General features: G+C 41.9%; 1 protein-coding gene across 1 annotated transcript in view; it reads right to left on the bottom strand.

Moving 5' to 3' along the window:
* Nucleotides 1-696: 696 nt before the first annotated feature.
* clcn4 (chloride channel, voltage-sensitive 4) overlaps nucleotides 697-22,151 on the bottom strand; it is a 22,875-nt gene continuing 1,420 nt past the window's right edge. Inside the window, exons 3-12 of the mRNA XM_062528212.1 lie at nucleotides 21,128-21,227; nucleotides 9,859-10,046; nucleotides 9,435-9,557; nucleotides 5,777-5,983; nucleotides 5,163-5,243; nucleotides 4,241-4,786; nucleotides 3,652-3,838; nucleotides 2,887-3,282; nucleotides 1,984-2,200; nucleotides 697-987 (exon numbers count right to left, since the gene is read on the bottom strand). Of these exons, the coding sequence (XP_062384196.1) occupies nucleotides 897-987; nucleotides 1,984-2,200; nucleotides 2,887-3,282; nucleotides 3,652-3,838; nucleotides 4,241-4,786; nucleotides 5,163-5,243; nucleotides 5,777-5,983; nucleotides 9,435-9,557; nucleotides 9,859-10,046; nucleotides 21,128-21,227 (2,136 nt within the window). The 3' untranslated portion in view covers nucleotides 697-896. The remainder of the gene's footprint in view (nucleotides 988-1,983; nucleotides 2,201-2,886; nucleotides 3,283-3,651; nucleotides 3,839-4,240; nucleotides 4,787-5,162; nucleotides 5,244-5,776; nucleotides 5,984-9,434; nucleotides 9,558-9,858; nucleotides 10,047-21,127; nucleotides 21,228-22,151) is intronic.

The following is a 22,151-nucleotide window of genomic DNA, read 5'->3' as shown; positions in this document are numbered from 1 at the left end:
ACGAATACTGTGTACTTCTGAGGAATCTTCCCAAAATGTACCGCGTTAAAAGAGTTAGCTACATGGTTAGAATCTGTCAACCTCAAAGTGCCTCCAGCGTTCATACCTTAAACTAATTACATTCAGTTTTTCATAGTGTCCGTAACAGCCTTCTATGGCATTGATAGGTTGCCAGAAGGGTTCACATAGCTTTTTTTTAAGAGAGAAAAGTGTTCATGTGAAAATGTACAGTCATTTAGCCAATTTATTAGGAAAGCCTAAACAAATGCAGTCCAGCAAGGAATTGTCCTTAATGTTTGTGATTTTGTTCAGTTTATCTACAGCTTTCTATCTAAATTAGAGTACTCAAATAGCAAATATTATAACCTTCATGAAACAAAGATTGATCACAGGACTGGTGTATTGGACTGCATTCGTTTCAGCTCAGCGTTCCTTTATAACTTGGCAACATCTGTTTACGTTTATGTTTGCTTGACTACATTATTACAACACAAGCATATTGTTTCCTTCAGTAAAAACATAAATATGGCAGCATTAACATGAATAATTAAACAAAAAAAAAACAAAAACAAAATCACAAAACTGTACCACAAACTGTTGGCCCAACCTGTTTCTCTCTCTCGGTTTCTCTTTCTCTGTCACTCTCTTTCCCCTTCCCTCCCTCCCTCCCTCCCTCCCTCCCTCTCTCCCTCCCTACCGCTCTCTCACTCTCAGCTATGTTACCTGTAAGAGGTCTCTTCAGAGCCACCTACTGGTGAGTGAGATCTGGAGTGAGTGCTTGGTAAGTTACAGTAGTAATGCACTATGTACAAATGTCCGATGTCCTTGAAGGCATGTGATTTGTTCTCGGCGCCAGCGCGCCCATACTGGGAGTGTGCTGTGGAGTGGGGCGGGGTCTAGTTGAACATGATGGACTCTGGGTCCTGATTGGTCATCTGGGCCATGTGTCTGAGCACGTCCTTCTTGGTGATGATTCCCAGGAGACGCCTGCGGGTGAGGAGCGGGAGGGGAGAGGAGAGGAGAGAGAGAAGAGAGAGGGTGAGGAGAGAGAGGAGAGGAGAGGAGATAGAGAGAAAGGAGAGGAGAGAGGGTGCAGAGCAGGAGAGGGGAGAGGAGAGGAGAGAAGGTGAAATCTCATGAAAATGAGTTCAACGTGAGTTTAGCACATCAAAGCACATCAAAAGTAATAAAAAACTGGGTTCTGGACAGACAAGCATATGTGAGGAAAAAACAATAACTCAGCACACCAGAATGCTCCTTAGCGTTTTTGTAATGCTATATCACCACGTGCAACGCTTCCTGTCTGATCGTGTCAGGACGTGTCTGATGAAGGGCTTGGGCTCAAAACATTACATGTGGTGATATACAATTTAAGAAATGCTTAGGAGCATATTGTGGCGTGCAGACTTATCACTCTTTCCTGAAATCTCTCATGACGCCATTACAGCCCAGAGGTGAGAAATGCAAGAGTGACGGGCCCCTATGGGGCTTAATAAGTGTGTGTGTGTGTGTGTGTGTGTGTAAAGGCCAACGCCCATTGGTGGCATCTGATACGCATCAACGTGCATCACGTGACGCCAGAGTTCATAACTCCGTTAATTTTAACGAGCGTTTAGAAAATGGTTCTATCTCCATGGCATCACCAGTGGGCACTGGCCTAAAGAGTGTGTGGGGCTGACTATGTGGTCAAATGTGTGTGTGTGTGTGTGTGTGTAATGTGTTAAGAGCACGACTGATATATTTGGTGGGAGAGAAAATGTGCATGTTCGTGCAGTAGGGATCATGGGCCATATCATATCCTCATCAATATAGTGTGTGTGTGTGTGTGTGTGTGTGTGTGTGTGTGTGTGTGAGTGAGTGAGTGAGTGAGTGAGTGAGTGAGTGAGTGAGTGTGTGTGTGTGTGTGTGTGTGTGTGAATAGTGTGTGTGTGTGTGTGTGTGTGTGTGTGTATCTGTCCGCATCTCTGCGGCGCGGTCACTCACCCGCTGCGCGTGACCAGGCACTGGCGGAGGCCGAGCTTGCGGAAGATGTCAACGACCGTCTCCATGGGCGTGTGGTCGGTGACGGTGAAGGGGCTGAGGTTGAGGATGCGGCGCAGCTTGAGGGGCTGCGGGCAGCTGGCGGGCAGCTGGGGCGCGTCCTCGGTGAAGTAGACCACCGAGTTGCTCACCACGCCGTCCTGCTTCTGGCGCGCTGTCTCTGCACCAGGGGGGCACAGCACAGGAGAGGGAGAGTGTATGTGTGAGTGTACGGACGAGTGTGTGCAAGAGTGTGCCATTTACCTTTGGGTTTTGTGCGTGCGTGTGTGTGTATGTGTGTGTGTGTTTGTTGGAGTGTGTGCGATTTTTGTTTACATTTGAGTTTGTGTATGTGTGTGTGTGTGTGTGTGTATATGAGTGTGCGATTTTTGTTTACATTTGAGTTTGTGTACAGTATGTGTGTGTGTGTGTATATGAGTGTGCGATTTTTGTTTACATTTGAGTTTGTGTACAGTATGTGTGTGTGTGTGTATATGAGTGTGCAATTTTTGTTTACATTTGACATTTGACTGTGTGTGTATTGGATTTTGGATTTTTATTTGGATCCCCATTAGCCTGGTCCGACCAGCTATTCTTCCTGGGGTCCTATACATCATTTACTTACATCATCATTTACATAGGAAACATAAAACATACACCATTTGACGCACACAACCACATACAAGAAAAAGAATATAGACAAATACAGAAAACAAAGACAAACATTCAACCAGACTATGACACTATGACGTGTGTGTGTGTGTATCTGTGTAAGAGTGCGCGGTTTTTTGTTTACTTGACACTTGATACTTGACATTTGACTGTGTGTGTGTGTGTGTGTGTGTGTCTGTCTGTCTGTCTACTCACTGATGGCGAGCGTGAGGTCCCGGCGCTGGACGAAGCCGATGAGGCGCTCGGACTCGCGCGACACCACCACGGGGAAGCCGTTGTAGTCCGTGTCCTTGATGAGCGTCTCCACGTCCTCCACCGTGGTGCTGTCCTGCGTCAGCACGGCCAGCGGCGGGTCGTTCCGCCGCGGCCGCATCACGTCGGTGGCCAGCGTGCGGTGCGTGAACTCGTCCTGGTCCAGGTACGGGTAGCCGTTGAGGCGGATGTGCGCCTCGTAGATGCCCTCCTTGTTGAAGGCGTCCGCCACCCACTTGCTGGTCACGGCGGCCGCCATCAGCGGCACGATGTACTCCAGGCCGCCGGTCAGCTCGAACATGATGACCACCAGGGACACGGTCATCCGCGTCACGCCGCCTACAGAGGGAACACACACACACACACACACACACACACACACACAGGGTTAGGTACTGTTAGGTTTGTTAGGTACCATTTCATCGTGGCTTTTGCTGAGAAACAAATCGTTCGCAAGACATGCTGAACTTGAATCTAACATTCTTTAGAACATAGCTGATCAACCGACTGCTTTTGAATAAGAAGCACAAAACCCTTTTTCCTTAACAGCGGTTTGTTATACTTATCAGACCTCCGAATGTTGGGAAAGCCAATTCAAATGGGCAATCTGCAGCATTAAGAAGAACCTCTCCCAATCTGTGAAATGTCATAACTTGGCTTTCTTTAGTGCTCAGCTCATGGGGGGAAAATATGGCATAGCGGACCCACCCAGACATGCGGCAGCTCCGACCATGGCGTAGAGGCCTGGCGTGACGCAGTCGGCCCCGGGTCGGCACCAGTTCTTAAAGATGATCCAGTCGTGGTGATGGTACGCCATCTGCTCCACCGCGATGCCAACTATGCGCCCGGCGATGGCGCCCACGGCCATACTGGGGATGAACAACCCGGACGGAATCTGGCAGAGAGGGAAAAAAACATCAGAGCAGGTAAACAACAGGTTCAGAACTTTAAAAGTGTTTTTGTAACTCACACCCAAAGCGGTACTTATTTTTGGAGTTGAGCATGCTAATAGTAACTATAATGATAAAAATATCGTTCTCGTTAATACAGTATGAATGATGACGTTCACACATAAACTATAACGACATGAAGAACGATATAATTGGGGATCACTTTCAGAGTGACTGAAAACGATAAAAAGCTAACAGCCAATCAGAGCCCATCACATTTTTGCCATCACATTCATTAACACGAGGAGAGATGTTGCTTATCATTGGTCAGTGCGGACGCTTTTATCGTTATCGTTACGGTTATCGTTATGAAAAGCAATTGTTGTTGCAATGAGAACAGGACTGACCTTCATGCCGAAGGTGAAGATGGTGATGACGACCTTGAAGATGAGCGCGAGCGACAGCTGCCAGAGCGCGGCGTAGACGCCGGGTCCGGCGGGCCGGTCGGGGATGTCGTCCACGGGCCGCGTCATGTTGGGGCTGTTGTAGTAGTCGCACAGCTGCGAGGACTCCAGCGCGCCGCAGTCGTTGAACAGCTCCGAGATCAGCTGGCTGGTGCTGCGCCGCGTGTACGGGTTGGGGAACGCCAGGACGGCCGTGATGCCCGTCACCGCGATCACCTCCAGCACCGGGTACTTGCCCAGCTGCGTGGTCTTGCGCCGGCGGCACCAGGCGATGTTGGCGCGGATGAAGAGGGTGCCCCACAGGCCGCCGAACACGCCCAGCAGGATGAAGGGCACCAGCTCCGCCATGTACCAGGGCGTGTGGTACTCCACGTAGAACAGCACCAGGCGGTTGTTGCCGAAGGGGTTGATGGAGCGCAGGGTGAAGGCCGCCACCAGGGCGGCGAAAAAGGAGCGCCACAGAGTCTTCAGGGGGAAGTAGTAGCTCACCTAGAGAGGGAGAGGGGAGGTTGGAGCTCAGCAAAACAGCTCAGCTAAACTTAAACTCATCTAAACTCCAGTCTCCAAGATCTCAGAGGGCAAAACATCTAATCTAAACATAAACTCATCTAAACTCCAGTCTCTAAGATCTCAGATGCTAACACAGGCACGCACAGCGTACTCCAGGAACACAACTCAACACAAACACACAAGCTGAGAATATAATATGGATGTTTTGACGATAGTCAGTCAGTCTATGAGGCTGAAGCTCAGTGAATCATCTTAGAGGGTGATCTATTCCACCAACACAAGATGGAGTATAACACTGGATACGTTAACAGCCAGAATCCTTGGAGTGAGCACAGGTGAAGTGTGCGGTCCCTACCTCCTCGAGACTGAAGAGTACGCCTCCTATAGGAGCACCAAAGGCCACTGACACACCAGCCGCAGCAGCCGCAGACAACACCTGTGGGCCAAAGGGTCAACACACACACGCACACGCACACACAGACACACCACGCACGTATAAGCAGGCTGCTTATAGCATGACCGTCTCTTTGACAGACAGACCGCCACAGAGTTCACTTCACTTCAGCAAAGTGGGTAGGAATCATTTTGGGACATAAAGCAAGGCAACATACCAAAAATACAGGCCAATAAAGGTAAAGAGTGAACAGAGCTTAAGTGTGAATAGAGATTGATAGTGATTGTGTGAAGTGTGAATAGAGATTGACAGTAAGTGTGTAAAGTGTACAGTATAAAGTGTGAATAGAGATTGATAGTGATTGTGTAAAGTGTGTACAGAGATTGACAGTACTGTAAGTGTGTAAAGTGTGAATAGAGATTGATAGTGATTGTGTAAAGTGTGAACAGAGAGTGACAGTACGTGTGTAAAGTGTAAAATGTAAAGTGTGAATAGTGATTGACGGTAAATGTGTAAATTGACAGTGATTGTGTAAAGTGTGAACAGAGATTGACGGTGAGTGTGCCTTGTCTCACCTCACGGCGCTTGCCCTCATTCTTGCTGTACTTGGAGAAGAGGCTGCAGAAGAGGTTGCCACAGCAACAGGCCACGTGTACCAGCGGGCCCTCTTTGCCCAGACTGAGGCCTGACGACACAGCGAGGACCAGAGTGACCGTCTTAATCAACAGCGTCCACTTGCCCAGGTAGCCACGGATGATGAAGCCGCTCAGGATCGTCTTAATCTGATAAGACATATTATGTTAAACTATCTTACATTATATTACATTATTACCTCCGCCAAGGAGGTGATGTTTTCATCTGGGGTTTGTTTGTTTGTTTGTCTGTTATGGTTATGGTTATGGTTATTTAGCAGACGCCTTTGTCCAAAGCGACATACAAATAAATAACAGTACAAATTAAATTAACAGTGAACAATTACAATAGGGAGAATAGTAATATTATCAGTAAAACAATAATTTTAAGCACTAACCTAATGAGAAATAAAAACAGTGAAATGAGAATAGCAATCAAATAAGTCACTCAGTTAATTAAATATAATAATAATAACTAAAGCATGGTATGGCTAAATTTAAGGACAATAGCAAAATAAATGTCAAATTCTATCAATGGACAAATTATAACAAAACAATACTATTATACAAACCATAACACATCACAAACTCAAAGGACTAAGTGCATATTGAACAAATATGCCTTAAGACCCCTCTTAAAAGATCCAAAGCTGTTGCTGGAACGGAGAACACTGGGCAACTCATTCCACCAACACGGAACCACTGAAGAATAGGATCTACAATTTGACCTAGCATGTATGGTTGGTCGACATAACAGACGCTCCTCAGAAGATCGCAATGGGCGGTTGGGAATGTACATCGTGATTAAAGAACTGAAGTAGCTGGGAGCAGATCTAGTCAGTGTCCTATAGGCCAGAGTGAGAGATTTAAATTTAATTCTGGCTACTATAGGGAGCCAGTGGAGAGTAACTAGGAGAGGGGTTACATGTGTCCTCTTTGGCTGATTGAAGACCAGTCGTGCTGCAGCATTCTGAATCAACTGTAGTGGTCTTAATACACAAGCAGGTAGGCCAGCTAACAGAGAATTACAGTAGTCCAGCTTGGAGATAACCATTGCCTGTACAAGAAGCTGAGTGGAATCTTGTGTCAGATAAGGTCTGATCTTCCTAATGTTGTACAGGGTATACCGACATGACTTAGCAATTGAGGCAACATGCTCAGAGAAAGTAAGTTGGTCATCAATTATGACACCCAAGTTACGTGCCGATCTAGTTGGAGTCAGTGAGGATGAATCAAGCTGGATATTGATCTGTTGGGGAATAGCTGTTTTTGCTGGAAACACCAAGAGTTCAGTTTTGGAAAGATTAAGCTGAAGGTGCTGATCCTTCATCCAGATTGAAATGTCCTTCAGGCATGCAGAGATCCGATGGGAAACACTGAGTCCTCAGGTGGGAAGGATAGGAAAAGTTGAGTGTCATCCGCATAGCAATGATATTCAAATCCATGAGAGCGAATAATCCCACCTAAAGAAGTGGTGTAAATAGAGAAAAGGAGGGGCCCTAATACTGATCCTTGGGGGACTCCTGTAGTGAGGTCATGAGACTTTGATATCTGTCCCTGCCAAGACACGCTAAAAGAACGCCCTTTAAGGTAAGATTTGAACCAGTCAAGAGCTTTCCCAGAAATTCCCAGTTCATATAGTGTAGAAAGGAGAATGTCATGGTTAACCGTATCAAAGGCTGCAGATAAATCTAACAGAATTAACACTGATGACTGAGCAGAGGACTTAGCTACTCTCAATGCTTCAGTCACAGATAGAAGAGCAGTTTCAGTAGAATGACCACTCTTGAAACCAGACTGCATAGGGTCTAGTAGGTTATTCTGATAGAGGAAGTCACACATTTGCTTGAAGACCACTTTCTCCAAAACCTTTGACAAGAAAGGAAGAAGGGAGACAGGTCTGTAGTTCTTCACATCAGTTGAATTAAGTGTACTTTTCTTCAGCAAAGGTGTAATTCTTGCCTGTTTAAAAGAAGAAGGAACTATTCCAGAACTGAGTGAAGTATTAAATACATGTGTGACTGCCGGTATAATAGCGGGTGCTATAGACTGCAGGAGAGTAGACGGGACAGGATCCAAAGGGCATGTTGTTGGACGGCTTCGCTGAAGCAGTTGAGAGACCGCTTCCTCATCAAGAGGAGAGAAAAAGTCCAATGATGGCATCATGCTAACACCAGGCAGAGTCCTTCTTATAGGGTCATCAAACTGAGCACTTATCTTAGCAACTTTCTCAGTGAAAAATGTTGCAAAGTCATCTGCTGACAGTGAAGTAGCTGATGGCGGTGGTGGAGGATTGAGAAGAGACTTGAACGTAGCAAAAAGTTTTCTGCTGTCAGTGGCGTTCTCAATCTTACTCTGATAATATGTTCTTTTTGCAAGTGTGACAGTGGATGAAAAAGATGATAGCATAGACTGGTATTTACTAAGATCATTTCTATCTCCAGATTTACGCCATTTCCTTTCAGCAGCTCTAAGTTCCTTGCGTACTGAGCGTATACTGTTTGTCAGCCATGGATGGCGAGGTTTAGAACGAGTGGGTCTTGTGGAAAGAGGACATGCTGCATTCAGACAGGATGCCAGTGTAGAGCAAAGAGTCTCTGTAGCATCATTAACCTCAAGTGATGAGAATGAGCTTGGAATAGGTAGAGCAGAAGTTACTAATGTTGCAAAATGTTCACTTGAAAGGCTTCTGAGGTTTCGTCGGAATGACATCGTCGGAGCAGGAACTGTAGGGTTATCAAGGAGACGCACAGAGAATCTAATGAAGTAATGATCTGATACATGTTAGCAAGATAACTCAAAAAGTTATGGATGGATTTCGATGAAATGACCCAAGGAAGAAACCAATACATTTTGGGAGTGATCTGTATCACTGTCTGGATCCAGAAGGCGATTATGTGTTCGCTTGGTGGAGATCTGCGCTCTCAGAGTACTTTTCTAGTATTATAATATACTACTGTATACTGTATACATCTTCATACATATTACATTCAGACATTTTCAATGAATCAATCAGCAATATATGTAATGTGCAACGATTCTACTATTCTACTGAAGTCTACTATTGCTGCCCTGTGTGCAAATCCCACAAGTAGGTCAATCAAGGAGGAGAAATAGAAGCTGCACAGCAAAGCACTTTCAACAACTTGTCAGTGGCAGCAAATAGTTGTACAGTAAGTCATCCTTTGTGGGCCAGGGATAGTGTAGTGTAGTAGCTATGGAACTGGGCTAGCATGCAATAGCAGTAGCCACAAAACAAAGCCTAGGCAAGGCACTATACCCCGAGTCTCTCTGGGGAGACTGTGATTGGTATTTGTAAGTTGTTGTGATAAAAGTGCAGCTAAGTGCAAATATTATAAATATTAATTCTAGCTCACTGAACCATGTTTACGTTTAGATTCATGCACTTAGAAGGTGCTTCTATCTAGCCTGACCCACACTGTGGAGCTGCACCTCATGAGGTTTAGACGATTCTATAATAATAATAATAATTCTATGTCACCATGAAATGTAGGAACCATGTTTACATGTAGATGCATCCACTTAGCAGATGCTTGTGTCCTGTGGGACTGAGGTCTGGACAGCTCTATAGGAGTCTCACCTCTGGGATTCCTGAGCCACAGGCGTAGGGGGCGAACACGCGCACCAGCGACACGGCCATTAAGGAGAAGCAGAGCGCCCACATCACATACAGGAAGTAGTTCAGCAGATACGCTCCAGCACCCTGGACAGCAAACAGCAGGACAGGAGTTTGGCCATCACCATCTCCATATAACACATTCCTCTCTCCCAATAAAATACCCTTCATCAGTTTGGACACAACTCTTCAGTAACTACAGTAGTCATAAACAGAGACATTTTATGTTGTTATGTAATATATGCCATACAATATGAATATTATATCTACGATATTGTATCTACAAATGGACTGAAAGAGTTTTCAGTTTTCATCTAACAAACACACACATGGTTACACCTGAAGAGACACACACACACACTAACAGGTATCCTAAATGTGATCTGACCTCGTTGTAGCCCGTCATGAGTTCGGCCCATTTCTGCCACTGAGGGCACTTGTCACGGTCGTCGAAGGTGGTCTCGTTGGACGTCCAGCAGCACTGCTCGTGGCTGTACCAGAACGCCGACAAACACACGCCCTCCTTCAGATCCGTCATCCAGTCCACCGCCAGGTCAATGACGCCTGCCAGGGTGCCTGATCAGAAAAACACAACAACGCGGTTGTTCAGCATCAGCAGAATACAAGCAAACACACACACACACACACACACACACACACAATATCAGCATCCGTCATCTAGTCGCCCACCAGGTCAATGATGCTCACGCAAGCGTCTGAGCAGCACAAATCACATGCACCAGCAGACCGAAGGCCAGACAAACACAGAATCTATTTCATGTAGATTCTTCAATAAAATATGAAATCTATATTTAGTGGTCATCTATTTTTTTTACTTCCAGCAATACAAAGGCTTCAAACCCAAAAGATGAATATTGAGAATGTCTCTATAAATAATACAGAAATAAAGAGAGTCGGTTGGCACTAAACGGGTACCCCAGTAACTTGATAAATGACGAAAATGGGAATTCCTACATTGTGTTTTATTAAGAGATACCAATATGTGTATGTATACAGTATGTTTTACCCAGTACATACAGCGTGAAGTGACAGAGATATGTCAATACACAGACAACCACTGCAATATGACATAAACTTAACTTCTTGAAGAACTGAGATTAGATTCAACTAGTACAAATACAGAGACAACAAAATGCAGTTTCAGGAGAACACAAGCTTCTGATCTTTAACTTGGCTGTTTCCGATGCTGTGCATTTCCTCCACACTTTAAAACAACACGCTGTGCTGACATGTTCCACTTCCTCGAGCAACACACACACACACACACAGAGCAAATGTGCTGAACACAATGAAAGGCTAAAGTTTATACGTCCTCCCTCGCTCCTCGGGCCTCGATCCTCACTGATCTACATACATTTCCAAATACCTCTGTAGACATGCTTATTTCTAGATTTTTTATTTATCTTAATTCACAAAATCTTGTCAAGTGAAATTATCTTGCAGCATGGACAGAAAATTTCACTTGTTTTGAGTACCCTTTACCTCAGATTTAGTGTTTTTATCTTGTTTTTAGACACCCTTTTTTTGCCGTGTTTAACAATTTAGTTTCACAAAATATGTCAGATATGATCTCAACAAACACACAATTTATAATTGAAAACAGTAATCAATTACATTTCCAATGTAATTTTCCCTGAACTGAATGTATGTGAGATTCAACACATTCTTCCTGTTATGTGACTGTGAATTTGTTTTGAATCGCCATGAATTGAATTCCACTTCCTGTCATTCCAATTCCAATTCAAATTCAACTTCCTGTGGGGTGGGGCCCAATTCAATTCAAATTCCAACTCATGAATTGAATGGAGGCAAATTCTAAAATTCGGAATTGTGCACAAGCCTGACACACAACTCACACACACACACACAAAACGTATTATTATTATTAACTGTGCAGCGCTCGTTCAAACATGGCATTCCTGTACCCAATACATGCCTGCAGGTATGCCTGCTTTAAAAATAGGATGATAGGGGAAACAATCATTCCAGCTAAGCATACAAGAATGAATACTGCATATTATAATATATCAGCCTATAATTAATGTGCAGTAAGCAGTATTTAGACATGCTTCAAACACGTCAAACTTGTATTGGCACTGCACATAATTGTGCCTAGCAAGGCTTATCAAGTTTTAAATCAACTGGAGCTTTGACAGATAGGCAAGTTGCTGTGTAAGAGGGAGTGGAAACAGGGCGGTGACAGCTGTATATTCCCTTAACCGGTAGGCCAATTTTTGTTGCTTTTCTTTAGCCTGGGTGCAGCCAGAATCGTGTGCAGTCAGGCTAGCTTTTCATATCCAAACACTAGCCGCTGCATTGAAACACATTGATTTTGACTTGATTTCCTAATTTTTGAGGTGATATGAAGTGATATCTAATGTTCCCTTTGTATAGGCTTTTGGCATCCAGTATATAAGCAAAATGCAGCAATTATTTTGAAGCTGACTGTACCTCAGATGATCAGATATTGTTTTCTAGAAATATATGCAAATTCCCGCATATTAACGTAAAACTGGTCTCATTTACATTTACATTTAAACATCACATTTCAGAAAACTTGCAATACAAAAAACATTTGCCTTAATGTGAGTAAACAACTGTGAAAGTGTCAATTTGATATCTCTTAGCGTAAACTTTTACCCATCTCACCTGTAGTACATCCCAACGACAAAATGCATTGGAAAATACTACTGTACCTTTGACCTTGAAAAAAAGTATTTTCTACTAAATATGAATTCAGTAGATGTGATGCAGGAGGGTTTAAGGATCAATAAAAAATATGAACCATTTCTATTGCAATTAGTTTCATTTTTGGCCCTTTTTTTGAGCTAGATTGACTGGCCTAATGCCATTATGGTAGCAAGACACCTGCCAATTCGAATAGTTCTCCTGCAATATAATATATTGTGCCTTAACCATAGACTGTAAAAAGGCCTAAACCATCGTCTTTTTTAGGCCTCACTATCATTCGCATGACATCACTGACCAGAATGTTGGGAGAATTCTACCAACAATGGTGGATTCTAAATTATATTAGAATGTGCTCTTGAATTCTAGACATCGGTCAGTTGCATCTGCCTGATTACAGAGAGAGACAACATTTCAAAACGCTTGCTCGACGATTTCACAATTTAACACTTATTGCTTATTGTTTATCTGTTTATCTTGATTTATTTTAATTGCTTATTTATTTTAATTGCTTATTTGTAATTTTTTAACGCAAAGTTGTTTAGCCAATAGAGCTTTTTTAGGTGAGTAGTAGATTGTTTGCCCTTTAGCCGTTCGGATATTGAAATGGAGATCCCGAGGAGCGACGAGGAGAGAAGACAGCTGACCTGGGCTGAGCAGGTGGACCTCGCCTACCCCCTGGAGGAGTGTGAGTTCAGAGGGCAGAAAGTAGCCTAGACCCAAGGCTAAATATGCCTAAATGGACTTGGTCGATAGGAATAGTCTACAGCTAGCTAGCTTCATGAACCACTGTTGTTAAACGTTAAGTTACATGGTTATAATAATAATAATAATAATAATCTTCTAAAGCTTTACATGGTTATGGTGGGCTAACGTTAGCATAACAGGCTAGTAAATTGTGGGCGGTTAGCACAATCTTCTGGTACTGTACAATCAACCATTCTTTATTCAGGGGAACTTGATCAACAATCCATCCACAAGCTACTGATTTTGTTTTTGATTAATCATTAATTAGTCATTCAAGCTAGGTTGCCGAATTTGTGCTGCCTTTGTCGTGCCTTTTGCCGCCCTCCTAGTTTCTGGATTAAAAATGCGTCTTTTAAAAATGAGCATAGCATTCTAGAATCTTCCATGCCTTTTTGCCGCCCTCCTAGTTTCAATGCGTCTTTTAAAAATGGGCATAGCGTTCTAGAATCTTGGGTTAACAACACTACGGTATGACGTTAGCAAAAGCGGGAAGTTAAAACAACAACATTGTATCTGATGTTGATGAGATTGGACAGACAGCCTGAGCATCTTGCCTGTTGATTCTTCCTTAGCATTCACACCAATACAAATCAACACACCTTTCCAATGAAATACTCCTGTTTCCATTTTAAGGTTACATGTGCAGGTTACATGTGCAGGTTACATGTACAGATTTCAGTGTACTCTATGGCACTATGGCAACGACAATTCATTGACAGTTCCTGTAGAACAAGACTGTGATGGAGGATGTCCTTCAGTCACTCTGAACTGGGTTAACACAGAGACTAAAATAAAGTGTTACAATCCCTTGTGAAGTAAACCTAATTATATCAGAAATAAATACACTTGTTTTAGTAAAAAACTACTACTTGACTAACTTAACTTATTTTGTTTGGATTTCTCAGGCTGGAGTGAGACGTGCCTGATGGTCCCACATCTCTGCATGGGGGACCACTATAGGCCTGAGGTGCAGTCAGGAGAGCAGAGGCCAGAGGACGTGATCTGCTGGGATCAGACTCTGGCCCACGGGGACCCCTTTGCTCTGAGTAAGTGAACAATGAGAAAGAAAGCGGTTCTCTGGTGAGGGGGAAGTCCAGAAGCTATCATCCTGATCCTTTTTTTCTCCCAATGTCATACACTATTTTGTTATTAGGAAGTTTAAGTGTTACTTTACTCATATTTGACTGATCGTAACCTGCTTCATTTTTTCACACTTTGATTTCATAGGGAAGGTGGAGGTACCAAAGTGGCACAGGAGGGCAGAGAACGTGGTCAGCTGGGACCAGAACCTGGTCAACATTGACCCTTTTGCCCTGAGTAAGTTGGTGATGAGACAGAAAGCAGTTATCTGGTGTAGGGGAAGAGTAGCACCTATCATCCTAATATTATCCCTTTTTTATGTCATACACTACATTTTGTGATTAGGAAGTTTGTGCAGTGGGCACGGAAATTCAATGTAGGAAGTAGGAAAGTAGGAAATTCAATGTAGGGACCCGAGAGATCGCAATGCATCCTAAGTGTTACCTTTCTGATACTGGGCCGATTGTAACGGATTTCATGTTTTACACTGTGTGAATTTCATAGGGAAGGTGGAGGTGCCAAAGTGGCGCAGGAGGGCGGAGAACATGGTGGTCAGCTGGGACCAGCCCCTGGGCGACATCGACCCTTTTGCCCTGAGTAAGTCTTAAATGAGAAACTTCTCTGAAGTAGAGCAGAGGTCTTTATCTGAATCTTCAGATCATCAGATAGTATAGATCAGGTCAGATCAGGTCAGATATGTTAGTAAGTCGTGATGAGAAAGAAAGAGGTTCTCTGAACTAGAGGAAAACCAGAAGCCATCCTCTGATTTTCTTTTTTTTTAATCCAATTAAAACAAATGATTTACTAGACTTTGTGGTTAAGGAGTTAAATGCAACCTTACTCATACTAGACTGATACTAACCTGCTTCATTTTTCACACCTTGTGAATTTCATAGTGAAGGTGAGCACCAAAGTGGTTCAGGCACCAACTGATAGACCACTGGTGCACCACCCAAGGTGCAGGGAGGCTGAGGAAGTGACCACATCCTGTCCCCCTCACACCAGTGAGTCAGACATATGACGTTGTTTGTTTATTTAATTGAGGAAGGGTGATATCTACAGTAGCTATTTCTCCTCTGAAGTGCAGTTGATGTTTTGTTTCCCCCAAATCATATGATGAATTGGATACACTGTGGTTTTCTCTCACAGCCCTTGCCTTTCCTCATGCAACAGTCCTTGACCTGAAACCACCTGGCCAAAGCTACTGCTACATCCACTCCTCAGAGATCTCCTTTCCACTGAGATAGGAAGACTGTGGAGGGGATGCAAAGACATGAGAGGGACAGGAGGCCTCTGGGGATTCTTAGCAAACCTTATGGCTCTTAATACATTTAGTGTAGTAAATAAATGTATACATTTAGTGTAATAAATTTAGTAAAATTTAGAGTTTTCAGCACTTAATTGAATTAGCCTTAGATAGAGTTTTAAGTAAACTAGAGTAAAATCTACAATGAGTATCTGTCGTTTAGTGTATCAAACAGGCTTAAGTAAAAATCTGATAATGGATAGGCCTATATTTAAAAATCTAAAGTTAGTGTCATGTTAGCAAAATATATTTAATCAACGCCCCGAAATTAAGATAATTAAGTTGGATAAAACAAACAAACAAAAAAAGCATCTGCAGCAGAAGTCAGTAGAACATCACATAACCTGCTTATGTTTCTGATTACTTAGCAAACACTTGACAGTGTTAATCTGACAGAACTTTGAAATTAAATTATTCTTGAAATCGTGATAATATACTACTAATAATAGCAATAAAAATGACAATAACAATAGTAAGCCTTCATAACAATAATGACTAACATTTACAAACTATTACCATGTCATACATTAGATGCATATCAAAAGATGAGTTAAAGTTTCTTTGAAAATCCTGAAACATTCTCAACACGTTTTCTCATAGATTGCATTTTTAAATTAATTATTTTAAATTTTAAATTAATTATTTTGTAAATTATCAACAGTGTCTTTTTTCTAGCCTTCGCAGAAAATTCAGTGATCAAAGTCCAAATCCCAAACCAGTTTCTCCTCAATGGCCATAAGTGACAAACAAAACAAATGTCTTTGTAACATCCCAGTCCTTAATTCATTCTTGATCCTGGACAATAGACTTTATGCACGGAAGCCTTTTTACCTTCACTAGCTATCCACTGCTGTAGTCCAAGCTACGTTAGGCCAATAGTGGTGACTGAAATATCAAAGCACATACAACTAAATTAAATCTGCTATTTAAAAATACAGTGTTATTTTATTCCATATAACAAATAAATGTCAAACTTAAATGCGGCTTTATCATATAACATTACAGTGAACAGTAACGTTGCCAACGCAAGTGCTGTGACACTTCCGATATCTTAGTGATACATATTAGTGATATTGATTGGTTGTTAACATTAAAAACGTCATTCTATGCGACAATATTTTTATTTAGCTAACTTAACTATGGTGCAACAGAAAAAGAATGCAGCTCTAGTTCAAAACTAATTAGTTTCAGCGTAAGGTTTAAGACACACCTAAACTTACGATCGACCTTATGTTCTATTGGTGCAACCAGCTGCAGAACCGAGATCTTAGCATATCTGGTGAAATTTTGAGCTATGGCCATTTACTTCAGAGGAAAAGTTGCTGGCTCTGCTCTGCACAAAGGGGGATTTTGATCCAGGTGTTCATTGAAGCTAACTACCTATGGCAAGTTGCATTGCAAGTTAGGATCTGACTATTAACAGATACAGGGAATTACCCTCTTACCATCTCGCTATATCAGCTGTCTCTGGTAGGCTACAGCTATTTTGACTGGTAATGTCACTCCATTTTATATAGGCGTACACACATGATTCCACACTTGTGGTTCACAGTCCTATTTTCCTATTTTTATTTTCCTATAAAAATCAGTTGAGGGAGTTTTTACTAATCACAAGGGATATTCCACCATTTTTGGAAATAAGCTCATTTTCCACCTCCCCTCGAGTAAAATAATTGATATGCATCTTTTCCCCGTTCATCCAGACATTCTGTGAGTCTGGCGATACAACTTTTAGCTTCAGCCTAGCATAGATCATTGAAACGGATTAGACCAGTAGCATCTCGCCTGCTAGCATCATGTTTAAAAGTGACTAAGATTTCCGGTAATTTTCCCATTTAAAACGTGTCTCTTCTCATGTTAGAAAGTGCAATAAGACCAACTGAAAATGAAACCTGGCATTTTTCTAGGCTGATTTGATATGGAACTATACCCTCATCTGGCGTAATAATCAAGGCAACTTGCAAAGTACTGGCACTACTACTGCTTGTTGTCTATGGGGACTATTTTCAGATGCTGCGTGATATCACTGCGCCCATGGTACGTTTGCAATGGGGTAATAAGGGGTAATAATCAAGGGAAGTTGCAAACGCAGTGATATCACAAACTACTTACTGCTTGTTGTCTATGGGGACTATTTTCAGATATCACTGTGCCCATGGTACGCTTGCAACTTCCCTGGATTATTACGCCAGATGAGAGTGTAGTTCCATGTCAAATCAGCCTAGAGAAACGCCAGGTTTCATTTTCAGTTGGTCTTATTGCACTTTCTAACTTGAGAGGAGACACGTTTTAAATGGGAAAATTACCAGAAATCTTAGTCACTTTTAAACATGAAGCTAGCAGGCGAGAAGCTAATGGTCTAATCCGATTCAATGATCTATGCTAGGCTGAGGCTGAAGTTGTATCGCCAGACTCACAGAATGGCTGGATGAACGGGAACAAGGTAAATATCGATTGTTTTGCTCGAGGGGAGGTGGAAAATGAGCGTATTTCCAAAAATGGCGGAATATCCCTTTAAACAAAATCACTAAACTAAGAGAGTAATTAGTGAAGCTGTTAGTGTTGTCACGATACCAAAATTATTGTTTCGATACCGATACTAAGTCAAGAATTGTATTTTTTCGATGCTTTTTTACAATTTTAGTTGATTTGATGTTTAAACATCAGTAGCCTAAGTAAGGAATAATGTATAGAACGCTGGTCATTATCGGGAAAATAAGGGCCGACAGGACCCCAACACAAAGCGGATTTCAGGGTATCGCAGTGCTTTTGTAGTATTGGTGCACCATGCAACACTAGTAGCTGTGCAGCCAGATGATACATTCAAGGGTAACGTCCAGGCTTCTGCAAAAAATAGGATTTTATTAGGTTGTGGCAACAAGTGAGTAGTAGGATGGCAATTTTCCTAAAGCCTTCTCTGAATGACAGAAAATGTTTTATATTTTACTGTCTTTGGAGAAAAATAAGCGCTCTTTTGTGAAAAGACGTTTACTAGCGCAGCCAGACGTTTTTTTGCATCTTGTAAACTCATCATCACCCCCGTTTTAGCTGTTTTAAAACAAAATTGCTAAACTTTAACAGAGCTATTTCTGAAGCTGTGCAGCCAGATGATTCAAGGGAAATGTCCCGGCTTCCGTGATAAATAGGATTTGATTGGGTTGAGGCAACAAGTCCGTATAAGATGACAATTTTCTTAAAAGAAAAACATGTGAGTGATGTGAGTCTGAAAGTCGTTGAACCCGGAAAGAGATTTATTATCCCATTATTACGTCATCACTTTAAAACCGAATAGGGAGGGAAAGTAATCTCATCGCCACCTGGTGGTTGCGTTCCTAGAGGCTAGCGGGAGAGGATGGGATTTTCTTTTAGAAAAAATATATCTCGGCCCACGATCGGAAGTTAGTTAAATGCCTTCAATATGCTATCCATGTAGGTCAGCTCTATTGCTTCTAGTGGTCATACTTTATTTTTTAGGATCAGTTTAATTGTTTTGAGTTTGTTTGTAACATGGTGATAACGAACTACAGTAGCTAGCTACAGTAGCATTTGACGTCACCAGTTTGGGCGCTCCATCTCCAACTGATCAAAACGGCAATTTGCTTAACTTGCTTATCATATTTTTGTAATAACAGAGAGCGATGTAAACCGCGTGGTAATTACCTTTATGTTGGGATAACTTGTGTTGTGCTCCTACTCACACAAGAGCTGGCAGTAAGTGTGATTGTCTACTAACTAACCAACTAGCTAACAGGCTAATAAACAAACCATGCTAGGTGAGTAACGTCGTCGAAGGGTGTCACGTCACTTGAAGTTGTAGTCCATTTATGAAATGAAACGAGCAATTACGTTTTTTTTAAATAAGGCGAAATAGAGTCTGATATTTTCACAGTTAGTAGATTATTACAGTATGCCGACTGAAAAATATTTTTGGTGGATAAGATCGCTGGTATAGCTGCGTAGTATTTTTTTGAAAAGTCGGTCTATGGGACTTAACATTGGAGCTGCTCTTCGATAGGAACGCAACCACTTGGGGCGCTGGTTTTCACTTTCCCTCCCTATAGAGGTCGTAGGACAGCAAAATAATTTATAGATTTTATGTTTTTGTTTAATATAGGTTTTAGGACAGTTAGACAGTCAGAAGCATTTAATTCTAAACTTTTAGGGACTGGTTCTTCCTCAGTATCTGAGACCCGGTCCAATTCTGACTCAATCATGCACGACTCCATGTGCATTGACATGAGACTATCGCTACAATAGGCTAAACCGGCTTTGGAGCATAACAGACTCTCGTTATACTTTTCCACAAAATTGTGAATAAAGCACAACAAGGTTGACATCAGATGAATATGTGGTGTCTACCTTGGATGGTTACATTTTTATGACTTATAATCAAATTCTCAATGAAGAAAATGAATCAGAGTGGGTGGTCACTGTTGACTTCTATCTTGCATTAAACGCACTCTTCCGCGTTGTAAATTAGCCTTAGCTGGAAATAAGTGTAATCACCTTTGCTGCAGTGATCACAAGTAAACTGACTTTTGTTGCAGTGCTACAGGTAGAACTTTTAAAGGGACACTTCACTGATTAGCATTAAGCTTTGTATCTTTAGAAAACCAGTCATGTTTTTGAATGGTCGTGCATCATTCCCTCAGTTTGCCTTGAGATGGTAGAAATACGGATTTCAATGAAACCCATGAATAGGACTTACTTGTCCGTGATCATTTCAAATTACATCATTGAAAGCAGGAAGTCCAACATTGAAATCCGTATTTCTCCCATCTCAAGGCAAACTGAGGGAATGATGCACGACCATTCAAAAACATGACTGGTTTTCTAAAGATACAAAGCTTAATGCTAATCGGTGAAGTGTCCCTTTAATGATGAATGACACAGAATTCCCCGAAATGAACTCACTAACTTATTACTAAATAAGCTACTTAAAGCATAATTATAAAGTTATAAGAATAATACCAATCAGTATTATTGGAATGGTGTTCAAGGCCTCTCTATGTCGGAATAGTATAGTTTTATGTTGTTCCATAAAAATACTACAAAAAACAAAGAGGTATATTCAAAATACAATTTAGGGTGGGGTGGTATCTTTGCATTCTTTTGTATTTCTCCAATAAAATGTTTTGTTAATCTTCTTGAACACGAGTGCATATTATTTTGCTATTGTCCTTAAATTTAGCCATACCATGCTTTAGTTATTATTATTATATTTAATTAACTGAGTGACTTATTTGATTGCTATTCTAATTTCACTGTTTTATTTCTCATTAGGTTAATGCTTAAAATTATTGTTTTACTGATAATATTACTATTCTCCCTAGTTTGTAATTGTTCACTGTTAATTTAATTTGTATTATTATTTATTTGTATGTCGCTTTGGACAAAGGCGTCTGCTAAATAACCATAGCCATAGCCATAGCCATAGCCATAGCCATATGAGTAACTGTTTTCCTCCACTGAGTCTTCTGAAAGGTCTCTCTCTCCCTCTCTCTCTCTCTCTCTCTCTCTCTCTCTCTCTCTCCACACACACACACACACACACACACACACACACACACACACACACACACACACACACACACACACACACACACACACACGCACACACACACACACAAATAAAATTCATAATAGACATGTACAGAGGGAACCACCTGGTGTACGAACAGACATGTGCCAAAAGCACAGGGAAGTCCATTGATTCCACAGGCTCTCCATTTGGTCACAGTTTTGCTGATTCATCATCTGTCCATTATACACAGTGTGTGTGTATAATATTATATAATATAAAGCCACATCCTACCTGATAACAGGCCGATGAGCAGCATCACCACCCATCCAGACCAGGCGTCCAGCAAGCTCTTGATGAACTCCCAGATGGACTCTTTACTCTTGTTGGTGATCTGAAAAATGTCATATTGGCATGTGAAGTCTCAGGAGGAAGTGCAGTTTATCTTTAGGCATTAGCAAGGTTAAGTTTCAGGAACTGCAGGTTAGCTTAGCTTAGCATTTGCAAGGTGAAAGGAACACGGCAACTTGTTGGGAAATTATCTTATTGGCTGCCTACCCCAGAGTTATATATTAAGAAGATAAGATACACACCCTTCTTGTGTGTGTGTGTGTGTGTGTGTGTGTGTGACACCGTTAGACTAGCTTAGCATAAATCACAGGAAGCTGTATAATGATCTATTTTCAAGTCTTCCACAACTCAACACAGTGCATGGGAAGCCCAGCGTGATGCTCACTACTGTAAAAAATGTGCTCACAGACCATTAGATTTTTGCAGATGTTTGTTTCATCCTGTGGGGGTTAGAGTATGAGCAGCACTTCCAGTGAACACATCTGTCAGTACTCAGTGAAACTTACAGAAAAGTCGTTTTAATCCAGGTGTATACGGATAAACACAGATTAAGTGTGGCACTCATTGATGCATTCAGGCAGGTAGAAATGGCAGGAAAGACATCAAGAATGCTAAACTGGCAGGCATGTAGGCATAGATTATCTCAAAGATAATAGACAAGCCAGGGCAGCGAGGTCTTGTTTATGTAGCTCATTCCATACCAACTCAGTTCAATGTATTCAATAACAGTAAACATCAACAAGGTGCAGCAAGCTGTTGCATCGTTACTGGATATGTGTTAGTGATACTACTGTTCTTGCTATAATTTGGCATAAATAAGCAGAGCTGTAAAAGTCCTACCACATAGTTGCTCCAACCATTCACTAACTCTAGTAAGTACAACTCCTCAGAGCCATAGAAAGAGAGAGTTGCGACACTCTTTGATGTTGCCGCCACGATCAAAAGTTCCAAAATAACCTGTGCTGAA

The sequence above is a fragment of the Sardina pilchardus genome, chromosome 23, assembly GCF_963854185.1.
Source record: "Sardina pilchardus chromosome 23, fSarPil1.1, whole genome shotgun sequence".
Taxonomy (NCBI): domain Eukaryota; kingdom Metazoa; phylum Chordata; class Actinopteri; order Clupeiformes; family Clupeidae; genus Sardina; species Sardina pilchardus.
The sequence above is the reverse complement of the archived record's forward strand: the minus strand, read 5'-3'. Positions and strand labels throughout refer to the sequence as shown.